We start from the raw sequence: 26661 nt of genomic DNA on the forward strand, positions 1-26661 counted from the left end.
TTTGGAGCCTGTCCTGGAACTAGCTCTTGTAGACCAGGCTGGTCTTGAACTCACAGAGATCCACCTGCCTCTGCCTCCCGAGGGCTGGGATTAAAGGCATGCACCACCACCGCCCAGCTCTCTTAATCTTTTTAAATAGTGCCACTCCATAAACATTGAAATATATGACCCTATGGGGACTATTCTTATTCTAAACACCATATCTTAGCATTTTTTAAAAAATGCAGAGAAAAAGGTAGTAGCATGAAACACCCTTCTACCCTTTCTACCCATGCCCTGCTTCTCTGTCTGTTTCGAACAGTTCTTTTTACTTGATTATGCTATAATCTACCTTTCAACAAATACTAAGAGGACAATTATACTAGGCAGTGTGTATCTTACAAACACTCTGAATAGTGACAGCATACATCAACATGAGAGAACCCAGGAGAGTGAAAACTCAGTGACAGAATGAGCGACAACCTGCTGTGCCCTCCCTTTGTCCCTGGTGGACCGGAAGCTCATGCCTGGAAGAGTTTGTTTGTTCCCTTGCTTGTTTGGACTCAGGCTTTGTGCATCATGGCCAGTGCTCTGCCATTGAGCTCTATCTTCACCCCCTTGCAGTCTAGAAGTGATTCCGTTCATTGCAGTGAAATAGAAGCAACACACCATTTGCAGGATTAGCTATTTTAGCTAAATGAGTCCATGGCATTAGCTTTATTTATCATGTTTTACGCCTATTACCATTATCTACTTCTAGAACTTTTTCTTTCCAAACAAACAATAGCTTCACTCTCCCTCCTCTTCAGCCCCTAGCAACCTCTGCTCTACTTTCTGTCTCTAAATTTGCCTGTTCTTGGTACCTCCTATGAATGGATTCTTGTAATATTTGTCTTCCTGTATCTGGCTTCTTTCACTTAGCATAAAATGTTCAAGATTCATCCATGTGATAGCATATTTAGGAATCATGTGCCCTATCTGGCTGAGGGATTTTTAATTTATTTGTGGTTCATCTGTTCACTGACTATGTATAGAACCATTTACTGAGGGGCAAGCACTGTTTTGGGCACTATCAAGATAGCGATAGGCACAAGAGAGAAGATTCTTACTGACTTCTGTTGCATGTGAATATACGTGAGGGGTGTGTGTGTTGGAAAGATTTAAGCTTCAGAAAGTTGAGAACACTGACAAGCCTAAAGTCTAAAACAAGACAACAGCTTGCAAATTCAAATAAGAACTGATGCCAATCTGCAGGACAGGACAAGCAGGCTGGAAACTCAGCCAGGGTTTCTGTGTTGCAATCTGGAGGTCAAATTTCTTCTGTGGGAGAATCTGTCCTAGGCCTCATCTGAGCTCTAGCATTTTGCTAAGAGTCTTCGGCATTGCTTGGGTTGTAGACACATCACCCCGATCTCTGTCTCCATGCCTATACAGCGTTCTCCCTACGTGCAAGGGTAGGTCCACATCCTTCCTTTTTATAAAGCGACCACTCAACAGAATGCAGCCATTCAACTCCGGCATGACCTCACCTTGACTAATAACACTTGCAATGACTCTGCTTCCAAGCAAGGTCCTGAGGTGCTCAGGGTCCAAATTTCAAGATATAAACTGGGAAGGGTCACACCAGCTGGTAGCACAGAGCGATCTGTGACTATGAAGAGCTATTTAAAAAGTGAGTTTAAAACACTGACAACCAGGGGACTGGAGGTAAGGCTTGTGGTAGGGCACCTGTGTAGCATGTAATGTACCTGTGTTCAATTTCCAGCATCCAGGAGGTGGCTGGGTTGGGGGGGAGGGGCGGTCAGGCAGACTGCTGAAGGTCTCTTCTGAGATAGCTTTCTTCAGACCGAATTTTGTGATTGCGTCAATACTCTGTGGTCCTCTCTGTCCTTGCTGTTGGGGCCTAGAGATCACTACCATTCACACCCATCGTTCTTACACTCAGGGTCCCACCCAGGCTTCCAGAGCAGGAGGTTTAAGACCAGAATTGTCTAAGGAACCCAAATGGTGTCTCCAGATGAGCAAACGAGAGCAAACTTTGCTTCTCTGGGATCTTTTAGGACTTTTATTCTGCCTGAACACTTCCACAGCTCCTTCAAAAGAGTCTCTGTGTTGAAGCAGAAGACCATAGCAAAATGCCTAATGAGGCATACCCAGGAAAGGAGCTTGAGAGACTGGAGAAGACCGGCTGGGAATAGGGGGAGGATAAGAGAGGGTCGAATTTTCACAAATACTATGACACCAAACGCTGGGGTCTACAAAAGGGGCTAAGTTTTTTCAGGCCCCTTGGAGGCAGTCCAAACAGTCTCGGAAGTGTACCAAGCGCTGGCAGCGTTTTGACTGCATTCTAACTTTCCCCGTGCGAGGGCGTGGACGAGTAGCAATGGTTGAGGCTGGGTACCGTCCAGGTGTAGGTCGCTGGGAAGAAGCCAATCCCATTTTAACTTTCTAGCTCCAGCCAACTGCTGGCGTCCTGCACAGGTTGGCGAAGGGTCTGGGACTGCCCTGGGACGAACCAGGAGCAGGTGCGACCCAGGTCCATGGTCCAGGTAGCTGCGCCCATAAGAACTGCCCAGGTCCGGCCCCTTAGGGCATCTAAGTGTGTTGGCATGCGTTGAACAACCCACTGCCACCAACACACACACACACACACACACACACAGAGAGAGAGAGAGAGAGAGAGAGACAGACAGACAGACAGACAGAGACAGAGACAGAGACAGAGACAGAGACAGAGACAGAGACAGGGATACGTTCACTGCCCCCTCTCAAGGCAAGGCCATCCTCGGTCTCTGGATGGGGTGGCAAGTCTGAGTTTTCCATTTGCTAACTTACACTGCACAAGTGAGCTACTGGCATATCTCCACAAATCTCCAGTACTCATAGCTCCATTCGCAAAAGCAAGTGCACCATGGCAGAAGGCAGGTGAGGGGGCCTGTGAACCTGGAGATCGAAAATTGTAGGATGACCCCATTTCCCCCAAGAAATGGTAGTGAAGGAAAGCAACAGTCACTGAGTGTACTTATGCGGAAATGTAAACCCAGATCAATTCTCCCCTGCGCATACAAACAACAGAGACGAATCAGACGTGGCTGGGCGGCTTCCCAGAAGGGCCTCATGAATGAGAATGGGTTGCTAGGTTTCCCTCCCTCCACCCCACATCCCCCGACAATCCCTTCCCACAGGGCTTCCACCGACAAAAGAAAACAGGCTGGCCGGGTGACTACCACTCCGGGAACCAAGCCAGGGCCGGGAGTGCCCGCGGCCGCTCCCGCCTTCAGGACCCTGGAGAGCGCCTGCGCCTGGCCCCTCGGACCTGAGCCCAGCTGTCCCTGGCGCTCTCCCCACCCGAGCCTCAACACATTGTCACTTTTATTCGTTGCTCCCGACTCTACTTTCATTTTTCTTGGCAACACTACTCTTTTTTTTTTCACAGACAGATTGAAATGTTTTTGTGTTTTGCTTGAGGGAAGTGTTTGCATTGGCAGAGTTAGGTTCCGGTTTGTAACTACACTAAATGTTAGGACTTAAGTAGCTAAGAAAGACTTAAAGATGCAACCCTAAAGCAAGTGGCCTTCAAACCATACTAAGGCACAGGGTGGCACTTACCTGTAATCCTCGAACCCAGGAATCTGAGGTCAAAAAATGGAAAATTTAAGACCTTGCACTGCTCAGCAACATTGTTTAAAAGGTAATAAAAATTTTTGAGAAATAGTTCTTTTTGGCAATCCTACTGTATATATTCTCTTCTTCCCCCTCCTCCTTCCTCTCCATTGATCCCTCCTTCTCTCCCTTTTCCCCCCTCCTCTTCCCTTCCACTTTCCCCTCCTCCTTCCCCTCCCTTCCTCTTGACCCTCCTCTTCTTTGAGAAAGATTCCCAGGTTCTCAAGTAGTTTACACTGACCTCAAATTGACTAAGTTGAGGATGAGTTTGCCTCCACTAACTGCCCCACCTCCTCAGTGCTGGGATTCCTGGCATAGGGGCAGTTTTGCTATGCTGAACTAGGGCTAGGTAAGCAACCTACCAAGTGAGCTACATCCCAGCCTTAGCTGCTGTGCATCTTCATTCTCCTAAGGCAAGAATAGTTAAAGTTTAAAGATTCTTTAAAACAAACAAACAAAACAAAACAAAAGTCTCTCTGTACTCTCCACACAATCCTGGCTGTCCTGAAACTCACTTATATACCAGGCTGGCCTTGAACTCACAGATTTGTCTGTCCAAGTGCTGGGATTAAAATCATGAGCCACCCCCTTCCCCCCAGCTAAAAGAACTTTTTAAAGAATAACTTCATTCTTTCATTTTCACAAAAGAAGTAGATAAACTCTAAAGTTCCCTTCCCACAGTTGAGGGTTGTTAGTGGAGAGGTTATTTCTAGAACCCTGTGCTTCTGACTACTGCATGCCCACGAATGATATTTTTTTAACTACCCACAGGGTAGTTACTCTCTTAAAGTCTCCTAGAAACACGCAGAAAGCAGAAGACGTCTGAAGATGGAGTTCAGAAAAGAGTTCTGCAGTAGGAAGGCTTATAAAACCTTGGTGTCCTCCACTCCAATGAACGCTAAGGTCAAGTGGGCCAGCCCCTTCTCCCCACAGCCCAATGTGGGTCTGGCATTCATCAGCCACCTGCATCTTCCATTCACGTCTCACTTAAAAGCTATCCCAGTAGGACATGGTAATCAAATGAGTGCCTAGTCACTACCTCAAATGCGTAGTGGTTTGTCGGATAAGGACAGGGCGAGAAAGGAAGAAGTGCAAAAAATTAATAGATGTGAACACAAACCTTACACAGGCACGCCATGTTGAACATGCATATAGATCCCACGGGGATGTTAACGAGCAGGTTCTGATGACCGAGGCGGGGTTAGGGACAGAAATTTTGCATTTTTGTGGAGCAGCTGGGTATTGGGTATTGGCAACAGCTGCTCGTCCAGGGACCACAACCTTGAACAGCATCGTTTTAGGAAAGAAGTGAAGGGAGAGTCTAACCTCGCTCTTTTCCTTTTGCTTTCACCGACCTTCTCCTACAACCCCAAAGTAAAGTCTCAAAATACTTGAGCAAGAGGTCTCGTGTGTGTGACAAGACCCTAATGATTTGCTGGGTTTGTTTCTCTCGTTCCCCCACACCCTTCCCGCCGTCCGTCCTGCTCAGCTCCCAGACTCTCCAGCCTTCCGGACGCTGCTCCACCATCTTTCTAGCCTGCCTTGCAGCTTCACGCGATTCTTCTCGGATCTTCTGCGGCGACCCCCTCCCTCGACTGGCCCGCGGCCCTGGGACTGCTCCCCGCAGCTTCCGGCCTGGCCGGCCGCCCGGCTCTCTCCAGTGCCCCACCGCCTCCTGCTCCTACTCGCGGCCTCAATGGCACTTCCAGGTCGACCTCCGAGGGGTCGTCGTCTGAAACTGGCAAATCTAAACCCAGATCCCAGAGAAGAGGACGCCTGCACTGGGAAGAGTTCGCCGGAGTCTGTGAGTATTGGGAACTCCACCAAACCTATCCTCGGCCTCCCGCTGCCCCAGCCTTTCCCGCTCGCTCGTTCTAAACTCGACTGACCCAACCCAGTCGGCACAAGGCTGGGCACACTGGGCTCCCGGACACTCCCATATCCTCGGAAGCTTCTAGAAGCTTCTTTCTCCGAAGCCCGCTCTACGTTTCCTAGAAGCGAGAGCCTCTGAGGATCTTTTCCAACTGCGGTTGCAGCTCTGAGCCTCCCAGAGCATCCCAGCAGCTGACTTGGTGCTCCCACTCCTCTGCCTCTCTGCCTCTGCGGGAGAGGGAGGAAATGACGTGACGTTATTTTTGTGTCAGGTCACTTTGCTGCCACAGTTTAGCCCTCCGAGCTCAGGCGCATTGCCCCAGGGGCCCACCCCAAGGTTTACTACTCCTCGACCAGCGGGGACCCGGGCGCTGGGAGTCTCCAGGTGGCGCGGCCTCACGGGGCTCCCCTCGCTCCACTTCTGAGTCCTTAGGGAAAGGCGGCTGTCGAGGGACTGCGTGGGACCGGAGTCCAGGCTTAGGTTTTCCTGCACAATATCTTGCCATTTCCAGTCTGACCCAGACCGGGTGGGACCACCGGGGGGAGAGGGGGGGAGGGAGAGAGAGAGGCGCTCTGGGCAGTGGGGACAGTGGCATCTTCAGGAATTGTCTTGCAGAGGCAGGCAGTTCACAGGCGCGACCCAGGGTACAGAGCATCGGCTCCTCTCACACTCCTCCACCCCATCTCTGCGCTCCCCCCCCCCCAGCCTCTCTTCATTCACGGGGTCCCAGCACTCATTCACTCAGTCTGGATAGGCCCGCGCAAGCTAAGGCCAAGGAATAAAGGGAAAGGGCTTTGAAGGAATCCTCAAAACTCGCTCCGTGCCGCACCCACTCTTCGGTGTTACTGGAAGAGAGGAGCCTAGGTCGGGCGGGAATCCTCTCTTGCGTTTGGGACTAAAAGTCCCGGCAGCCTCAGTGTGTTGCGCGTCGCCGCCGGTAGGAGGCGAGCCCGGGAATGCCCAACCCTAGGAAAGCCTGTGTGGAGGCGGAGAGGAGGGAAGAGAAGGAAGAAAGAAGAGCTCAGCAGCTTAGACTGGGAGACGCAGGAAAGGGCGGGAGGCACGGAGGCAGGGAGCCAGCGCCCGGAGTAGCAACTGCGCTCACAAGTGTTAGAAAACTAAGGCACACTCTGGACGCATGCGCACGGTCAACGGAGGCCAGAGGGCCAGAGCTTCCCCTCCAGCTAGTCCTGTGGAGCCCAAGGTAAGTCTCCTTCCCAGACTCTCCCCGGAAGCCTGGACCCAGCAGTGGAAGGAAACCCGAGGGTGGGCTCGTTAGAGGGACTTGGGGCGCCATTCCCTTCTTGCACGGTGGTGGAAGCCCTAGCGAGTCATCTCCCCCTGAGTTAGTCAATGGTTGCCAAAAGTGGGTTGTGGGTTAGAGAAATGGCAATGTCTGAAGGAGAGCTAGAACCATCGTGAACAATTATTGTCCGATGGTCCCGGGTCTGAGACTCAGTGCCGGACGAGAATGTCATTAAGGTCTAAAGTGCATATTGGCCATGCCAAGCACTTTGGGAAAGCCCTAGTGCTCTCCCCTAGTGAGTTGGGGGAAGGATGCGCCCGGGGCGAGCAGTTTGAGCGCAGGTGGGAAGGAGGTGGCACTCCGGGAACTCACCACCTCCATTTCGGAGAAGCGCAACCCGGCTAGCAGGCAGAGCTGGGTGCGAAGTGGGCGCTCAGACCGCACCCCGAGCGCTGGGATCTGCATGCACCTTGCTGCAGAGCAGACACAACAGTTGCTTAAGAGACAGGCGCTGGGGGCTTTTCCTCAGCTGCCCGGGCAGCTAGATTCTCCACACTCGGAGGGGCGTTCCCGACGTTGGAACCCACGGGGACGCCCAGGCTGCGGGGACTGAAGGTACGGGTGGGAAGCCGAGAGGCTGCGAGGAGGTGAACGGTGGGGAGTTGTACGCCGTTGCCCTGGGCCTTGGGAGCACTGGGTTGGCAGACAGCTCCTTCGGAGATCTGGGTGCGTGTGGCTATCCTCATTCACTGCTTCAAAGGAGTAGGTAGAGGAGAGGCCTCGGAAAAGGCGGAGCGCGGGGGCGGGGTGGATCTTCGGGGAGAGGTTTGACTGTGCTTCAGGATTTCAACACACAGGGAGTGGGCGACGAGAGGTGGGTGTTGGGGAGGGGTGTGCGGGCACGCGGATCTGGAGGTGGGGAGCTGAGAGAGGTGGCTTTCTCGGGCTGGGATGGGTTTGGAGCAGCCCGAATTCTGCAAGAAACCAAGAGAACTTGGGCAAGAGGAGCTAGCGACACAGACACGCAGCCCAGCGGCTGGTGGACACGGGGTGAAGCATGTTTGGGGCCGAACTGAGATTCCGGAACGAGCATCTCTGCCTCTGCGCCCCCGGGCGGTGAACAGAGCCAGGGCGCATAGGTGGCGATGCAGGGTTTCTGTCCTGAAGGAGAGTGAGGGAAAGGAAACCTCTGTTCCTTTCCAGGGGCTTTGGTGAAGGCTTATCGCTGTCCTTGGCTTTCCGACTTCACAAGCACGGAACTATCCGGCTGGGCTTAGGGGCCAGTCGCCACAGCAGTCAGTGCTCTCGGTGCTGGCGATAGCCCCTCACCCACTAGGTTATTGGGCTGCAAATAATTCCGGAAATGTGGGCGGTGAGGAGCTCCAGCGTCAATCACTTCTCACCACCACCTCTGCGTGGTCAGTCCCTGCCCTTCCTCAGAGGCGCTGGTGACTAGGCTCCCAAAAGGCTCACTTTGATTTGCTTCTGTTACCAAGCAAAGGTCCATATTCACTGAACTGCCTGACTTCCTCAAGGACAATTTGCTAAAATGACACTTACCTTTAAGTGCTTCAGAACAGTTCTAATACACACTGTTTGCAGATTTTGTTTATAGTTGCCCCAAACCTAGTTTTTATACGGTTTCATCCCATTTATCTTCTGTGCGTTGATCTGCATCTTTTGTTGCCTTAATCAGCAAAGTTTAAGACATGAAGAGCTCTTCCTGCAGTCTATTTTCTCTGCTCTCAAATCCCAACCAAGCTGTGTGACTTACAGAGGTTACTTCATCTCTCTGTGCTTTAGTTTGTCATCTGTAAAAGAGGGAGTGGCCTATCTCTGATGAATTAATACAGTACAATTTCCGGGCTCATGCTATGCAAAAACTGTTCCTAGGACTGGAGAGATGATTCATAGATTAAGAGAATGTGCAGTTCATGTAGTGGTCTTAAATTCAGCTCCCAGCACCCGTTCGGGCTGCTCCCAACAACCTGTAACCCTAGTTCTAGGGGATCTAGTACCCTCTGCTTACCTCAGCAGGCCCTGGGCACAGTTGTGGTGTACCCACATACATAGTCATAAAATGAAAAAGAAATTTTTTTTTAAAAAAAGATATTCATACTGTTACTATATTGATGCGACATTGGCTTAGTGGAGTGCAAGACTCTAAAGACATAGGAACATATGGGTATGTCTGTATCACTAGCCCCATCTCTCCGAGGCTAAGGAAGAAAAATAGAAGCTTTGAGAGCAAGTGGGCTACATATTGTCATTCAAGAAAAAAAGAAAGAAAGAAAAAAAGAAAGAAAGAAAGAAAGAAAGGAAAGGAAGAAGAAATATAAAGACCAGGAACAGGCTGCCTATTTTTTACTCTATAAAGAGTATGTTTACACACTGAAATGGGAGTTCCTTGTCAAAACCAGGAAGCAGTAAATGTTTTCTCTCGACATCTAAATTTAAATACAATTCTTTTCTCTATCACATGGACCCTTTCATTATGAGTAATTATGAGATATTTGCATATAAATGTCAAATAGCATTTTAAAAGAAGTTTAATCTTTAAAAAAAAAAGAGTTGGGTTTGGTGAAATGTTCGAGCAGCTAAAGGTACTTACTATACAAGTCCAAGGACCTGAGTTTAAACCCAAGAACACACACAAGGCAGAAAGGAGAGAGGTGACTGCATAAATGTGTCCTCTGACCTCCATCCATATGGGCCATGTCTTGAGCCCATATACTACATACAAAAAAAATCCAATAGCAATAAATACATATTTTAAAGAGTAGGGTTTATGGGGGCCAACCATATCTCAGTTGGTAGAGCACTTGCCTAAATGCACAAAGCCCTGTGTTCCAACCCCAGCACCAAGTAAACCCGGTGGTGCCCATGTAGGTAGTCCCAGCTCATTGGAGATACAGGCAGGAACATCAGAAGTTCAGGTCATTCTCAGCTACATAGCAAGTTCAAATCCACCCTAGGCTGCATGAGACCTTGCCTCCAACAGACAGAAAAAGAGTTCACTTTGTTAAACAAGTGCACATTTAGAACTTACACAGTAAATCATGGTATTTATAAAGCATCCAATATTGTCACTGAAATTAGGTACTTAGCCTCTTTTAAAAAATATTTTTCTTTGTGGTTTTTGTCCTTTTTTAAAAGATTTATTTATTGTGTATACAGTATTCTGCCTGCATGCATGCCTGCAGGTCAGAAGAGGGCACCAGATCTCATTACAGATAGTTGGAAGCCACCATGTGGTTGCTGGGAATTGAACTCAGGATCTTTTTAGAAGAGCAGGCAGTGATCTTATCCACTGAGCCATCTCTCCAGCCTGGTACTTAGTCTTTTATTTAAGAAAGTTTGGAGACTTACTGTAGAAACTAGACATCTTAACTTTTTGGAGGATAGTAAAACTTCGCCCCATACCCATATTTCTCATATAAAAATATGGGATTATGATAACCTAGTTACTTACTCTACCTTCTTCATTTTACGGACAAGGACACGTTCAGAGACTTTAGGGTCTCGGCTACTGAGGGGCTGAAGGGAGATTAGGATTCTGACTCATCATAGTTCTCATGAACAACATTGAGGATTGGCGACTCCTTTCACAGACAAGAGGCTAGGGCGAATATAGAAGGATAAACATAGGCGTATGTGTTAGCTTCAACACCAAGAAATACCAGCCTTTGTTGTCCTGGAACTTGATATTATAAAGACGTGACCACAAAGGTCGCAGAGCAAGCAGAAGTCAAGCCAGCACAGAATCAAGGCCCCACCAGGGATGCATTTACTTGTTTGTTCTATAAATCCTTTGGAGCAGTTTTATATTAAAAATCATTTCAAGCTTTTCTTGCATTTTAAAAATCTCTTTCCTACTGGTCTGAAGGTCATTCCCAGGAGAAAGCCTTTTAGGGAAAACCTTTAAAATTACACAGGAGATTTTTATTCTTTCCGATGTTGTGGACAAGCAAGTGATGGAGAAAAGCCTATTAGAATGCAGTAACTTAGCTACTAATGTCGAATGTCAGTTCTTAAAGTTCTGCTGTGTGTTCCTACCTCTGTATTCGTGTCTGTATTTCTTTGGAGCCATAGTCACTGGTGGTGAAGAGAATGTGAAGGCCAGCTTAAAGAGGCTGCTCACAGGAACAGCTAAGTGGCTATGTGGTGGTGTCTTCTCTTACAAAGCTATTTTAAGGAACAGGGTGTTTTCTGGGGAAGGTATTTCTAGGAATTTGTGCCTGCATCCTTGAAGAAGGAGGCCATGGTTCTTTCTGGTGTGTAAGCTGGATAGGTGTGTTGCCCTTGACTTGGCATCATAGGAGGCTGGTATGTTCTTAGACATGCGCGGCATTAAGCAGGAGGGCTCTTCTAGAGAGCGTGCTTGTAAGCCCACAGAAATGAATTTTGAAGTGACATGTGTCAGTCAAGTCAGGTCACAGTGTGATTATTGTGTGAATCACTGTGGAAATCTAAAGTATGGTTTTGGGGGCACCACTGGGTGACTCATTATGTGAGCTTCTATTCAAGTAAGCACCAGGCCATTTGGCAGCTAATAGATTCACTCTGAGTCATGGTTTAGCATTCAGTACAATAAGTATGATTCACTGACTACCAGCACTGTCTGAGATGGTCCCTGAATGCTACCCTGAGCTGAGAGTCTGAGGGCTTAGGTGTGGCTGCAGGAGTAAGTCGGTCCTAGTACAAGTGTATGGGCTCTGGCAGGGGCCATTCACAAACAACTTTGAAGGCCCTCTGGTTGGAATGCTCAAGGTGATAGTCCATTACTAGGAATTCACAGAATAGATCGCCTTAATTCTAGTCTGCTTATTTGATTAGATTTGTACAGGGAAATCAATTGTGAAACAAGAGTAAGGCGCTTCATTGTCCCAGTGGTACTATGCCTGAGTTATCTCTCAAGTTATTAAAGTCAGTTGACTGTTCTTATTTGTAGAATAATTAATTTAACTCTAAATTTTAAAATCCTTTTAAGTCCATATTACTATCTGCAGTAAGACCAAGGCATCTCATGCAAAACTACACAGAGATTTGACTTGATGAGGAGCTGGGCCTTGTGCTTCTTTCTCTAACAGTGGGAAAACAGAGGGACCTGGCTTGTCTTTGTTCATGTCCCTGAGTGAAGAGCTCAGAGCTACATCACACATCTTACACTGCTGTGTCAGGGATAACAACGTCTGGCTGACACTGTGTCTGCACACATGCACATATGTGCGCGTGGAGCTTGTGTGCATATGTGCATGTGTGTGTATGTGCGAACCCTCGTACATGTACATACATTCATGCTTGCGATGAAATGCAAGGCCTCAAATGGATTCTGTTGTGAGCATCACTAAACTGTATCTCCAGCCCCAAATATGAAACACATGTAGCTCCTTTAGGGCTGTATGGCCAGATACAAAGACAAAAGAAATTATCGCATTCCTTTCTAACCGTAGTTGGGTGATAATGAGATTTAATGAAATAGAAGATTACTTAATTTCTATAAAAGTTTGGCTGATAATTAGTGATGAAGGAAACAGGTTAGACTAGTATTTAAAAGCGTTGCTAAGGGCCTAGCGAGTTAGTGCAGCGGTAGGGCATTCTCCTAGCTGGTGTACGGCTCTGGGTTTGATTCCAACGTAAAAAAATTATGAACATGAATGGGTATTCATTCTATTTGGTTTTTTTTTTTCTTTTAAGCAGAACCTAAGATTTTTCTTCCTCCCGCTATGGTGTCCTGAGTATTGGGATTACAGGCCTGTAGCATTATGCCCAACTTCTGCCCTTTCTAATGCTTACAAAGAAGTTTAGCCCCACAAGCTGCGTGACTTAACCTTTCCGGGAAGAAAGAGGTGTTCACCTGATAAATAAGCGTGCCATCTTTCATTGCCCTGTGAGTCGGGGCTCCCAACCTCTTGATTCCCTGCATTCCCGATAGCTGCTTTCTGTGAAGGACTTTTCTTTGATTACATTCCCAACCTCTACCCGAGTGTCCAGAGTCCCCCTAGACATGACTATCAACATAACATCTCTAGGTATCGGTAGGTTTCCCTAGGGGTTGGCAAGAAATCACCCCTGCTCAAGATCAAAATATAGAAGACACACATTAGGATGGCACCTTGTTTTTGTTAAGTATTTTCCCTTAAACAACCAAACTCGACCAATGCAATGATTCCAATCAGACCAAATTAAAAGACACCCATGTTCAATGGCTGCCAGCACTTCCAGGTGTCCCCCTGGGGGAACACAGAGAAGGGAACAGAGAACTGAAAGACCACCGAAACCGGGAGACCACAAGTTCATCCTCTGGGGGACAGTTTAAATAGCCTGTGGGAGTGGTCTTGACCTTCCCTGGGGAGGGGTCACCTTTGGCAGGCTTTCTCAGAGGTGGAGTTTGGACTGAGGCAACCTCCAGGGGAGAAAGCTTTGAAATGGAACTTTCTGCCCAACATTCCAAAAATGGATGCCGGGGGCTAGGGTGAGGCCCCCTAACTAAACAGCTTTCTCCAAGTCTGCATTCCTACAGCTAACCACAGGGCAAAAATGGCTATCAGGTCTTAAGTAGCCTATAGGCGTGGTCTTGAGTAGTCCCAAGGAGGGGCTGATTTTTTTTTTTAATTTTTATTTTTTTTCCTTTTATTTATTTATTTATTAAAGATTTCTGTCTCCTCCCATCACCACCTCCCATTTCCCTCCCCCTCCCCCTCTCTCATCAGGAGGGGCTGATTTTTGATGGCTTTCTCAGGGGTAGAGTTTGAAGAGGGCAGCTCCAGGGGAGGGGCCACCACTTGGCACACGGAGGTTGGGGTTTGGAGAGGGCAGCTCCAGGGGAGATGTTGCTCAGGGTGCTGAGGGTGGGGTCTGGAATGGGGCTCCAAGCTGTAGAGTCCTATCATCCCAGACTTTTTAGGTACATTTGGACGCTGATAGGATTTCCACCTAAACAATAACTCTGTTTGCAATGAAAATATATCTTTGATTTTAAAATGTTGGGGAAACATAATCCTAACAGCTCTTGGGCTTCATTGTATATAGCTCTGTGATTAAAAATATGATTGCATGAAAGAAAATTGGGTTTTAATTTGGTTGTGCTTATTACGCTGCAAACCTCTGAGTCTGAACACATATAATGTTCATGACATTTAGTAAACATACAGACCACGATTCACGAAAGCTGTTAAAGACTCAGCCCTCCAACATATGTCCATCACTGTGTTTGCACTGGACCACGCTTTTTCATTTTCTTTCTTCTATTTTATTTATTTATTTAATCTTTACTTGGATCTAGACCTTGAGGTAGATGAATTCCCATCTTCAGGATGAACTGCCATATTGATTTTCATATTGGCTGTACAAGTTTGCAGTCCCACCAGCAATGGATGAGCAGTTCCTTATTCCACAACCTCACTAGCATGAGCTGTCACTTTTTTTGTTGATCTTAGTCATTCTAACAGGTATAAGATGAAATCTCAAAGTAGTTTTGATTACTTTCCCCTGCCAACTAAGGATACTGAATATTTCTTTACGTGTTTCTCAGCCATCTGAATTTCCTCCGTTGAGAATTTTCTGTTTAGATCTGTACTGCACTTTTAATTGGGTCGTTTGTTTTCTTGATACCTAGTTTTTTGAGTTCTTTCTATATTTTGGAGATTAGCCCTATCACATAGGTAATTGTTAATACTTTTCCCACTCTGTAGCCTGTCATTTTGTCTCTGTGATGGTATCCTTTTTGCCATGCCGAAGTTCTCAGTTTCACAAGGTCCCATTTACTAATTATTGTTCGTAATGCCTGTGGTAATGATGTTCTGTTCAGAAAGTCTTTTCCTCTGCCAATGAGCTCAAGGCTGTTTTCCACTCTGTCTTCTATCTTGTTCACTGTATCTGGATTTCTGTTGAGGTCTTTGAGACACTTGGAGTTGACTTTTGTGTAGGGTGAAAAGTATGGATCTGTTTGCATTCAACATGTAGCCGTCCTGTTTGACCAGCACCACTAGCTGAAGATAGTGTCGTTTTTTCCAGGGTGTATTTTTTTTTTTTTTTGCTTCTTTATATAAAAAAAAAAATCAGGTGCCCTTACATGTCTGAATTTATTTCTGGATCTTCAACTTGATTCCATTGATCAACATGACTGTTTTTATGGCAATATCATTCTCTTATTATTACTATAGTTGTGTACTACAGTTTGAGAATGAGGATGGTAATACCTCCAGCAATACTTTTATTACTCAAAAATATTTTAGCTATTCTGGATTTTTTCCATATCTAGTTGAAAATTGTATTTTCAAGATCTATGAAGAGTCGTATTCAAATCTTGATGGGGATTGCATTAAGTCTGTGAATTACTTTTGGCAGAATGGCCATTTTTACTATGTTAATCCTACCAATCCTTGAGCATAGGAGACTTTACTATCTTCTGATATCTTCTTCAATTTCCTTCCTCAACCTCCCATTTCTTAGAGGACCAGTTACTATACAATGCTGTGTCCTGGGGCCAAACTACAAACACTTGACTCTTGGAGAAAACCCTGTCTAAACTTTCTAATGGCTTTCTGAGGTGATTACTCAGCTCTGCCTCAGTAGCTGGCAACCTGTGGAGAACAGAAACAACCAAGCGTATCAAGTTTTCACTATAATAGTGTAGGCAAGAGACAGGACCCACCTAAGCTAAAGATGGGACGGGACAGATGAGCTGTGCAGACCTGGCATACACTCCTGAGATGCAGCCATCTGGTCAGAAGAGAGAATCATAGCAACTCCTTAGATGTGGGTAGATTACCACTGTGTGTCTGGCCATGAAGAAAACAGAAGGAGGGGCAGAAAGATGATTCAGGAGCCTGTTTTAGATCCTAAGGTTGGTGATACTCACTAGAGTCCAATTTTGGCATCGAGTAGGCAGTTGTAAGTTGTTGAACGCAATCCTCAAAGACTTAGTGCTCTCCTATCCCTCATAGGAAGAATTCGACTAACCCTGATCTTTTATACAAATTGTAGGGGTCTGAGAAAAATGCTGAAGGAAGACCCCAGACTCAAATAGTATGCGAGAGCAAAGAGTGCCTATTACTATATCAATAGGCAGAGGTCACAGAGGTCGGCATCTGTACAAAATGGCGAGGACCCTGAGAGGGGCGGCGGGCAGGCTGCTTTTAGGCACCAATAGGGGAATTTCAGGAACAGTTAGGTCATCTCAAACATAATTGGTCAAACAACAACAGTCACACTAGTATACTTTTAATTGGCTGAGTGTTAGTTTTACCATTTTTGGAATACTTGAGTAAGTCAGGACCTGACTCAGAAGTGGGGAGGCTGCAGGATTTGTCCTTGAGACAAGGGTGCTGATGCAGGCCTTGAACATTCTATCTCCCTTGTCCCTGAATAAGGGTGTAGCTGATAAATGTTCCTCCATTGGGAGAGACACCTGTTTTGCTCCTCGCAGAGAACTGAACCTTAAACTCAGTTACAAAATCTAAGCCCTTCACAATAAAGCACAGGATGTTATGAAGCGCCTACATAATCCATGGGAATGTTAAGCTCACACAATAATCATCCTTACAGAGATTGAATACTTTCAAACAAGTTATTGTTGTTGTTTTCCCAAGCCAGACATGAGACAGAGGCAGACAGCTCTCTGTGAATTGGAGGCCAGTCTAAAAGGCCTGCCAGGAATGCAAAGTGAGACTCTTGTCTTTAAAAAAAAAATTGAGAGGTGGTTTGGAGGTTAAGAGTACTTGCTTCTCCAGGTGAGGAATGAATTCAGCTCCTATCAGTTGGGCAAGTCACAACTGCCTCTAACGCCAGTTCCAGAGGGATCCAGAGTCTTCTGGCCTCTAAAAATATTGCATGCACTTGGTGCCCAGACAAGCAGGCCACCACATGCAAACCTGACAAAAATACATGAAAAGGGTTTTTAAAAACAAACTGTCCTTCTTGGCTTTAATTGTCAACTTGACACAGACTTGAGTTATAGGGGAGAAAGCTTTGATTGAGGACTTTCCTAGATCGGATTGCCCTGTGGGCACGTCTTGATTATCAGGTGAGGAGGGTGGAACCTACTACGGACCACACCATCCCTGGGCTGATGAGAAAGCTAGCCATGCACAAGCCTAGAAGCCAGCCAGGGAGAGAGCCACCAAGAAGTGTTACTCCATGAATTCTGCCTGAGTTCCTGCTTGAGGTCCTGTCCTGACTTCCTCGGTGATGGGCTGTGATCTCTAGAAGTATAATCCAAATAACCCCCCCCACACACACACAAAGTTGCTTTTGGTCTGAGCATTTTACTTTAGCAACAGAAAGGAAATAACAACAAAGATCAAAATTCCAACCAAAGACTGGAAATAAAAACAAATTGCCCAAACTTTGCTTTGAGAATCCAGACTTTCAACTCTCAACACTTTCGCGTTAGCAAGAAAACTTAGTGGCAATTAACGAGCCCCAAAAGTACTAATGAAGGACCCTGGGGAAATAATATGCACAGAGGTTCTGCACAGAAGAACGCAAACAGCTGTCAGAGGCACAAATTGCAGCCCGAGAGCTTTAAATAGGACGGTAGTTCACTATTTCTTGCCATCTAGAACAGAATCACACTTGATGGTGGAATGGTCTAACGCTAGTCGTAATGCCAAGTTAGAGGAGCCAAGCTGCTATCCACAGGGTCACAGAGAGCTCTCTATAGGGATTAGTGTAATTTGTGGCTAAAAAAAAGATACACACACACACATACAGAGTTATTTACGCCAAAATTATGTGTGTGCTTCTATTAGACTGAATTTCTATGCAATGTAACACATTTCACAGTCCATCTGCCATGAGCCATGGAGAGGTTCTTCTGCAGTACAGACAGAAGGGCCCCAACAGAGTGAACCAAAAACATGTCTTTCTGCTGGGACAAGCAAGACCGCTGTTGGGAGAGAAAGGCATCGGTGGTCCTATCTCGCTGTCAACCTTATAAATTACAGCACCAACCTGTCAAGGACGATGAGTTTACTGGTGTAATAGTGGCACAACTGTTGTGGCTATAACCAACAGCTTTCTGGTTGGATTTGAGACCTGTGCCACTAGAGGGAATTCATGCCTGGCACTATAAACCTAAACAACAAACAAACAAACAAAAGAACTGCAGCTGAGGTAGTCTTAGGGTCTATCCGTGAACTTACTGCTGTTGTTTAGCTACATTCTCACGGCACCAGACTGTCTTCTAAATACGCTTATAGCCAGAAACTCACCCCAGTCTTCATCAGAGAAGCTTGTCTTGGCAATGAATTCAGACACACATCTCTGCTCACATTGCGGAGACAAAGTGACGGCTGAGTGGTAAGATATTTTTATCATTCCCTCTGTGTCTCGGGGATCATCGTGGAGCGGGAGAAAGGCTATGAAATGCTGTCTTCTAGGCATAGTTCAGACAATGGAGTCATGACCTCACAGCACCTGTGGCTGCCTGCGCGAGTCATACACAGACCTGGGCCTGTACCAGTCAGTCGTGGATGAGAGAGGAGCTCACAGGGATCCAACCATTCCCACTGGACTAGTAGCTGCTCGTAGATTTAAAAAAGCATTCTTTGTCTTCAGTTGTCTCCCCGCTGAGGAGGCATCCAGGCTCCAGTGGGATAGTTCTAAACTCATGTTATCAAAGTAGGTACCAGTTAAACTCAGTGAAGATGTGAATTGGGAAAGAGCAGGAGTAATCAGGATGGGAGGTCCACAGTAATCGGGATATATTTTTTATATATGTAGAAAACTGTCAAAAACAAATGCAGTAAAATATGTAAAGAAGAATTAAGATTTCATTGTATGCATATTTTAAATAATAATTTCCACACTATGTGCAATACCTTTGTCATAGCCAGCAAAATTAATGACCAGTTGAGTTAATCTAATACCTAACCATGCTGCATTCTTCCTTAGTTTCGTTGCTACTTTTACCCATCCCCTAGTCCTCTTTTTCATGTAAAAACTACATCTTTGCCCTAGAGAGGTTTTTTTTTTCCTTTTTTTCTCACATCTTTCCATTTATTTGTTGATTCCTTGTGGTGCTGACTTGTTTTCTTTTATCTCTAAATTCCTGCAAAGTAGATGTGATTCTGGGGAGTTTGGGATCAGCAGCCAGGAGAGAAGCCCATTGAGGGTGGGTTTTTTTGTTTTGTTTTGTTTTGTTTTTTTGTTTTTTGTTTTTTGTTTGTTTTTTTTTTTTTGTCCTGTTCAACTGGAAGAACAGTGGCTTCATGTTAGGCTCTCTTTCAGTTACATATGGAACTTTATTCCCAAGAGCTGGATGACTGAGGGGCTGACACATCCAAGATGTGCTGCAAAGATATTGGCAATGACCTTCCAAATTGCCCTGGAAAGCCTGGCCCTAAGTAGGCCTGGGGGATGGGTCCCACATCCTCCTTTTATTTCAACATAGAACATTATCTGTCCCCCGGGTTGTAACTTCCTGCTGGCATGAGGGTGAGAAAGAGGGTAATGATGATGACACCTCTACACTATTAAATTTAGAGAAGACTCTACATAAGGATAGTGTGTCATCTTAGAAATATATCTGCAGGGTGCTGATGTTGCCTGCTCCCTTGCCCTGGGTACCTGTATAGCAATTTACAGAGCCCAGAAGCTCTTCATTGTCTTGGAAGGCTGTGCCCCTTGTAGCACTTCAGAACCAGAGAAGACACTGGCTTCATTACCCTCATCATCACTCCGAGGATTTTATTAGAAGTGGGGATTTGGGGAGGACTTACGTTCACATCAAATTTCAATTCTCATTCTTTGGGTTCTATGAAGCATGCATACTACATAATACCCTGTGAGCTAAAGTTTTAGTTAAACTTCAGAACCAAACAGGGAATGGAATATGCATGAGATTGAGCACAGCAAAGAATCTTGTGGCATTGCTTGCACATAATCGTGGTCTTCTTTATTAAATGAAACCTGGAGTGTAATGACTTCAGCTTTGTGCACTGTTATCGCTCCAGATGCACTGTGTAGATGTGGAAAAGGCTGAGTGTCATCACTGGAGAGCATGTAAAGTGCTTTCTCCAAGACTAGAGCTACAGGGCTTTGTTGAAATAGGAGCGGCGGGGCTGCGTCCCCAGCACCCGGCCGCCTGCATGGCTAGCTTTATACCCGAAATAATTACACGGAAACTGTATTCTTTTAAACACTGCCTGGCCCCAATAGTTCCAACCTCTTATTGGCTAGCTCTTACATATTAATCTAACCCATTTCTATTAATTTTTGTAGCACACAAGCTGGCTAACCAGGAATGATCTTAACCTGCGTCTGTCTGGAGTGGGACACATGGCGACTCACTGACTCAGCTTCTTTCTCCCAGCATCCTGTTCTGTTTTCTCCACCTACCTAAGGGTTGGCCTATGAAATGGGCTGTTCATTTCCTCCAGATCATAATCTGATTTCTGGTATTTGTTCCAAATAACAGTAAGAGTTGTCTTACACGGTATTTACTCAGTAAGAGCAGGAGAGAAGAGACCACGGCAAGCAACTGTCTTAGCATCTTCTGTGGCTTCAGACCTCCCGTGGCTTACATGTTTGGCAACAACTATATACACAAAAGTGTAAAAATTGCCATCCAAGTTCCCGCAATACAGTGACAGGATTAAGTGGGTTTTCAAAAAGGCGGGGACATGTGCAAGCAGCCACCCAGTGACAAAACTTAGAACAGTCTTGTGTTGCTAAGCTTTCGGCAGAGTTCTCCTTGAATAACATGGAGACAACCTTTTCTTCACATCATTATTCAAACAATAAATCCAGCTGGCAGCACTTTTAAAATTCCATTGTGCTGTTATTAATGTAGACGGGCCATGGACACCCACCCTCTCATTCCCAAAGACTGGCCGTCCTGCAGTATCATTTGTAGTAAAAAGACAAAGCTTTTATTAGATTCGTGGTCTACTTATTCTGAAGTCCTTTTCATCCTAGGCCTTCGTTAATATTCATGAGCCGGAGCTAAATGGCCTTTTAATGGCGATGGCTATGTTTGCAGGATAACGTACCAGCATCCAGTCAAACCTAAAAATCAGTTCACTCCAGCGCCCTACGGAACAGAAACCGCTGTTGATCAAGAGTCACTGATTTCCCAGCAGCTAATAATAACAGGTGGCGGCCTTGGCCAGGCCGAGCGCCTGTTTGTGACTTAATTAGTTAGCATCAGGTGATCTGGCTCTGTGCAGGGAGGATGTGATTCACAGAATCTGCCTGCACCTGTCGCTATTTTCAGCCTCGGCTGCTAAACCCAGAGAGAGCTTAGTGTGCGATCTGCCCTGCAGCTGGTGGTTGCATGTTCTCCAACCTCATTGTGAGGATTTGTGAATGAGAGAAAAAGAGCAGCCTCCAGAAGACGTCCTGTGGGCTCAACAGCCAGGAAGTCTGTCGCGTCGTCTGAGACCTTTCCTTGGGTTCTAGAAGCTAAGTGTCTCCCTCCAGCACACTTCAGTCTCCTGCCCGTGATAGTGGGTTTTTCCTTCCTTTTCTTGTTCCCAGTTCATCTGATTCCTCATGGTGCTGCCCAAAGTGAGAGGCACAGACTAAGAGATGTGGGTGGTAGGTTTCTTCTCCTTCGCCCACCAGTAAGCACTGGTTTTAGAAGCATACATGAAGTTCGTGCCCAACCCTCTGCCACTTTGCCCATCCACTTCCTCTGTTTTCTTAGTCTTCATCTGCATCAGGATGTGCTAGCAGCTGTAGATCTGTGCAGAGCCTGTGACACCCACGGCGAAGCACAGACGGAAAAGCTTTCCAGGGGCCAGGCAAATTTAGAAGGCAAGAAAGCCACCAGGAGGGAAAATTAGGAGCAAATTGGAACATATTGTGCTAAATTACTCAGAAATGTGGCTTCAGAAAACAAGAAAATGAGGGTGTCTCTGAAGGCCACAGGACAGAGATATTCCTGGAATATCTGTGGGCTTTTTACGCACTGAGGTACCTCAGTCCCCAGGGTCTCCGTAAGCAGGGAAATTAACTGAAATAAGGCTCGGGAGGACTAAAGCTTTGTTCCTAATAGGGAACAGCAACAAAATCCGATCATTATAACCCAGTCAAAGCTGCAGCACTGGGGAAATAGGTAAAATGATGATAGCATCCTGCCCTGGTACAAGTCCTCCTGCTGGGGCGGGGTGGGGAAAGCAGAGTCTGTTGGTTTGTCCTGAATACCGTGACTAGAAAACAACAATAACTGACCAATTCAGCTGTGAAATGGGACTATTGATCCATTGGCTTCCTTGAAATGGGGGGACCTGAGTATGTGAGCCTCCTGCCTCTGCTTTCCTCCCAGGCAACTGGAAAGGGGCCTAAAGAGAGCAGACAAGCATGAAGTGATGGGAAGCAAAGCTGCAGTCAATGTAAATTTCGCTTGACAAAAAGTAGGGCTGATCCTTCAGACGCAAAGGCAGTTCTGTGGTGAGCACAGGTCCATAAGGCAGCAGGGATGAGTGTGGCACATAGCCGGAAATGGAAGATTTTTAAATCAAAAGTAAATACTGTGTGTAAGTTTACACCAATATATTTGAAAATCTTACATAGACTAAACCCATTTCTGAGAAATATATGTTTAAAATGTTGTCATAGTATAGGGCGATCCCCGTAATCACACACACACACACACACACACACACACATACACACACACACACACACACACCATGTATGCTAGAAATAAGATTGAGGTCAAAAGGAAAAGACCCTCACTCCAATAAAAGTGTCTCCACAAACAAAACTTGAATTCCCCTGTATTCCTTCAAAAAACAACACAATCTTTTATTGCTATGACAAAATGCCATGACCAAGGCAATTTATAAAAGATATTCTTTAGTTTGGCATAGGGTTTCAGAGGGTTAGAATCCGTGATGGCTGAGCAAAGGCACGGTGGCGGATCATCTGAAAGCTCACATCTTGGCCCATGAGCAGGAGCTCAAGAGAGCCCACTGGGAATAGAGGAGGTTTTTCCAAGCCTCAAAGCCTACTCCGAGTGACACGCCTCTTCCAACAAGGCTACACTTTCTAATCTTTCCCAAGCAATTCCACCAACTGGGAGCCAAGTATTTAAACATGTAAGTCAAACCCATTCTCAGTTAAACCCCCACCATCACCAAATGCTAAGTACAATGACATTTTGATTATGTTTGTTATTTCTGACATACAAAACTGCTGGGACTGCCATAAACTGATGAAAAATCTAACAAACCCCGGAGGCGTGACTCTGCCTGTACTAGTGTGGGAAGGGTTTCTACTTCCTTGCCAGCTGAATAAAGAGACATAAAGCAGTATATGTGTACAGGTTTTCTCATCACTCGGGTGTGTATGTGTGTGTGTGTGTTTGTGTTTGTGTGTGTGTATACATCACAGTAGGGACAAAGTTCATGATGATGTTTTCGTCTGCAAAATAGCTTTCTTTGTAAATACCTATTGGTAATCCTTCCAACAGAATCACTAGCCTGTTCCCTGTCTCTCCAGGTTTACTTGTGGACACTTTATGTAACCGGTATTGTACAATATGGGCCCTCTGGGGGTCTCATCTTTACATTTAGGAAACATTTTCAAGATTTAGTCTCTCATAGAATGAACTGTAATGTTCCTTTTTAAAGCTTATGGTTTAAATTTTTCACATTTATTGGATTGTAGGTACACATGCATGTGTCACCGTGGGGGGGTTAGGGGAGGGGTGTCAGAGGACAACGTGTAGGAATCGGCTCTCTCCTACTCCTTCGTGGGCTCAAAGGATAAAACCCAGGTTGTCACGCTTGATTGGCGGCAAGCACCCTTAGCTAATGAGTCATCTAACTGGCCCCCAATTCACCGTTTTAAAGTGCATAATTGTGTGGGTTTGGTACTATTATAAATTTGCGCGGTAGTCATTCTTTCTAATTCTAGAACATTTTCGCTGCCCCCCAAAAGAAATTCTATACACTAGTTAACTGTCACTCCCGGATCTCACTACCCCCAGCCCCTGGCACCCACTGATGTATTTTCAGTCCCATGAATGTACCTAACCTAAACATTTCTTATAAATATATCTTTTAAAAAAATAGCCTTTTGCACCTAAATTGAGTCATTTGCTTTATGCCTTAGTTACTGTTCTCTTGCTAGGAAGAGACTCAATGAACAAGGCAGACTATAAAAGAAAGTACTTAATGGAGGGCTTGCTTACTGTTTCAGAGGGTTACAGTCAGTGATCGGAATGACAGGAAGCATGGCGGCATGCAGGCATGGCACTGAGACAGTAGCTGAGAGCTCACATCTGATCCAAAGGTTGCAGAGAGAGAGGAAGACTAAGCCTGGTATAGACTCTGAAACCTCCGAGTCCACCCCCATTAACAAACCCTCCTCAAACAAAGCCACCTCCCCCCTATTCTTCCTAAACAGTCCACCAACTAGGAACCAAACATTCAAATTCATAAGCCTATAGGAGCCGTTCTCATCCAAACCAGCACCATATTTTTGAGCTATCCACTATTTCGTTCCTGTCCACAGCAGAATTGATGTAGGCACTGGCACAGGCCTCACATTTTGTGGGCTCACTCACCAGTTGATAGATAGGGGGTTTTCTATATTTCGGTTCTTGTGGGTCATTTGAGCTTTTGTGTACAAGTTTCCATGAGAACTTGATTTCATTTCTCTTGGGCATGTGTAAGAGTGAAATTGATGGATTATTTAGACGCCCTGTATTTTACTCCTTGAGAATCTGCCCATCTGTTCCCTAAAGTAACTAAGCCACTTTATATTCCCAAACAAGTTTAATAAATGAGGATTCCAGTTTCAACACATTCTGTTCAACACTAATTATTGCTGTTGTACTTTTTTTTATTTTTTTATTTTTTTTGGTTTTTCGAGACAGGGTTTCTCTGTGGCTTTGGAGCCTGTCCTGGGACTAGCTGCTATTGTACATTTTTATTTTACACATCCTTGAGCAGAGTGGTATTTCTCAGAGTGGAGGTCTGGATTTCACTTTGCTCATGATAAAGATGGTGACCTTTCTCCTATGTGTATATTGGCATAAATATATACAATACATTATTTAGAGAAAGATCTAGTCAACTTCTTTCTTTGTTAAATTTGTCCTTTCATGCATGGGTGTGTGTGCTGAGTTCTTTCTATATTCTAAATACAAATTCTGTACCTGACATAAGATTTATAATAATTCTTCTAAATTATTTTCCCACCTGTAGGTTGTTTTTCACACTTCAAAGTGATATCCTTTGGAATATAAGAGTTTAATTTTATTAGCCCAACCTATCAAATCCTTTCTTTCAAATATTTTTATTACATGTGATATGTCTGTTTGTTTACTTATTCATTTTATGGTGAGGACGGCGCACATGCAGGGGTCAGAAAACAACTTACGGTACTTGAGTCACTCCTGGGGTAGTCTGGATGTGTTTGTCCCCCATAAGCTCTTGGGGAGTGGCACTATTAGGAGGTGTGTCTTTGTTGGAGTGCCTATCCTTTCTTAGAGGAAGTGTGTCACCGTGGGGGCGGGCTTTGAGGTTTCATATACTCAGGATACTGTCCACTGTCTCTGTGGACTTCCTGTTGCCTGCAAGATGTAGCACTCCAGCTACTTCTCTAGCACCATGTCTGCCTGCAGCCTGCCATGCTCCCTGTCATGACAATAATGGACTAAACTTCTAAACTGTGAGTCACCCCAATTAATTGTTTTCTATATAAGAGTTGCTGGGGCCATGGTGTTTCTTCACAGCCGTAGAAACCCTAACTAAAACATCTCTACCACCTTCTACCTCGGGGATCAAAATCAGGTCTATTGGCTTTCACTGAGCCATTTCCCCATCTCCAGATCTTTTACTTTATTACTTGTGTTTTTAGCACCATCCTGAGTTTTCTTCTAAGTGTTTTATAGTTTCCATTCTTAGATTTTTCTGGTATGCTTGAGTTAATTTTTGTGCATGGTGTGAGCAAGGGGTTTAATATTATATTTGCACGTGTGTTGGCAACATTCGTTGAGGAGACTTTTCTGTCATTGACTTGGCTTTGCCCTTTGTCAATCACCAGTTGGGCTTTAACAGAAAAAGGGAAATTGTATGGGAAGTCCATCTGTATCTGTGTTGCTTTTACTGGTTAGTAAATGAAGCTGTTTTCGGCCAATGGCTTAACAGAGTAAAGCCAGGCAGGAAATCCAGAGAGATGAGAGAGAGTAAGCCGAGTCAGGAAGAAGCTATGCAGCACCGTTGGAGACAGATGCCAGGCAGAACTTTACCCGGTAGGCCACAGCCACATGACGAAACACAGATTAATAGAAATGGGTTAAGCTACTGGCCAAACATTATTGCAAATAATATAGTTTCTGTGTAATTATTTTGCATCTGAGCGGCCTCTGCCAACAGGTGTTGGCGTCCCTAGCACCCCGGCCGCCTGGCTAGCTTATGCCCCAAAATAACAACACACAAATTGTATTCATTTAAACACTGCTTGGCCCTTTAGCTCTAGCCCTTACTGGCTAGTTCTGATATCCCGATCAACCCATCTCTAATAAACTGTGTAGCACTGGTCTTACCGGGAAGATTCTAGCCTACATCCATCCTGGGTCGGAGCTTCATCGCGTGTGTCTGCCTGGGAGAGGGGAGGATGGCGTCTCTGTCTGAGGTGTCTGCCCCCGAGAGGAGAGCTGTTGAGTCTGAGCTCACTTCCTCTTCCTCCCAGCATTCTGTTCTATTTACTCCTCCCACCTATGTTTTAACCTATCAGGGCAAGCAGCTTCTTTATTTAATTAACCAATGACCTTCCTCCATCATGCAGATGTTAACAGTTGTAGTATATGCTCCTTTCCATGTGTTGCTGATTCGGTTTGCTAGCATTATGATGAAGAGGCTTACAAGTATGTTCATGAAAGATGGTCATGATGTGTACATATCTGGTTTTAGTGTTGGTCTCAGAGAGTGAGTTGGGA

The 26661-nt window shown here is 45.5% G+C and overlaps 1 protein-coding gene across 4 annotated transcripts in view; it reads left to right on the forward strand.

The window, feature by feature from the left end:
- Positions 1-26661, forward strand: part of Rgs20 (regulator of G protein signaling 20) — a 68906-nt gene that overhangs the window by 13288 nt on the left and 28957 nt on the right. The window contains exon 3 of one of the 4 annotated variants that reach the window (XM_005362249.2): positions 5118-5446. In XM_005362249.2, the coding sequence (XP_005362306.1) occupies positions 5118-5446 (329 nt within the window). Of the gene's footprint in view, positions 1-5117; positions 5447-6492; positions 6720-7264; positions 7409-26661 lie in introns of those variants that run through there. The other 3 variants (XM_026786771.1, XM_026786772.1, XM_026786773.1) reach the window with 3 other exon arrangements.

Source organism: Microtus ochrogaster, linkage group LG5 (genome assembly GCF_000317375.1).
Source record: "Microtus ochrogaster isolate Prairie Vole_2 linkage group LG5, MicOch1.0, whole genome shotgun sequence".
Lineage (NCBI taxonomy): Eukaryota > Metazoa > Chordata > Mammalia > Rodentia > Cricetidae > Microtus > Microtus ochrogaster.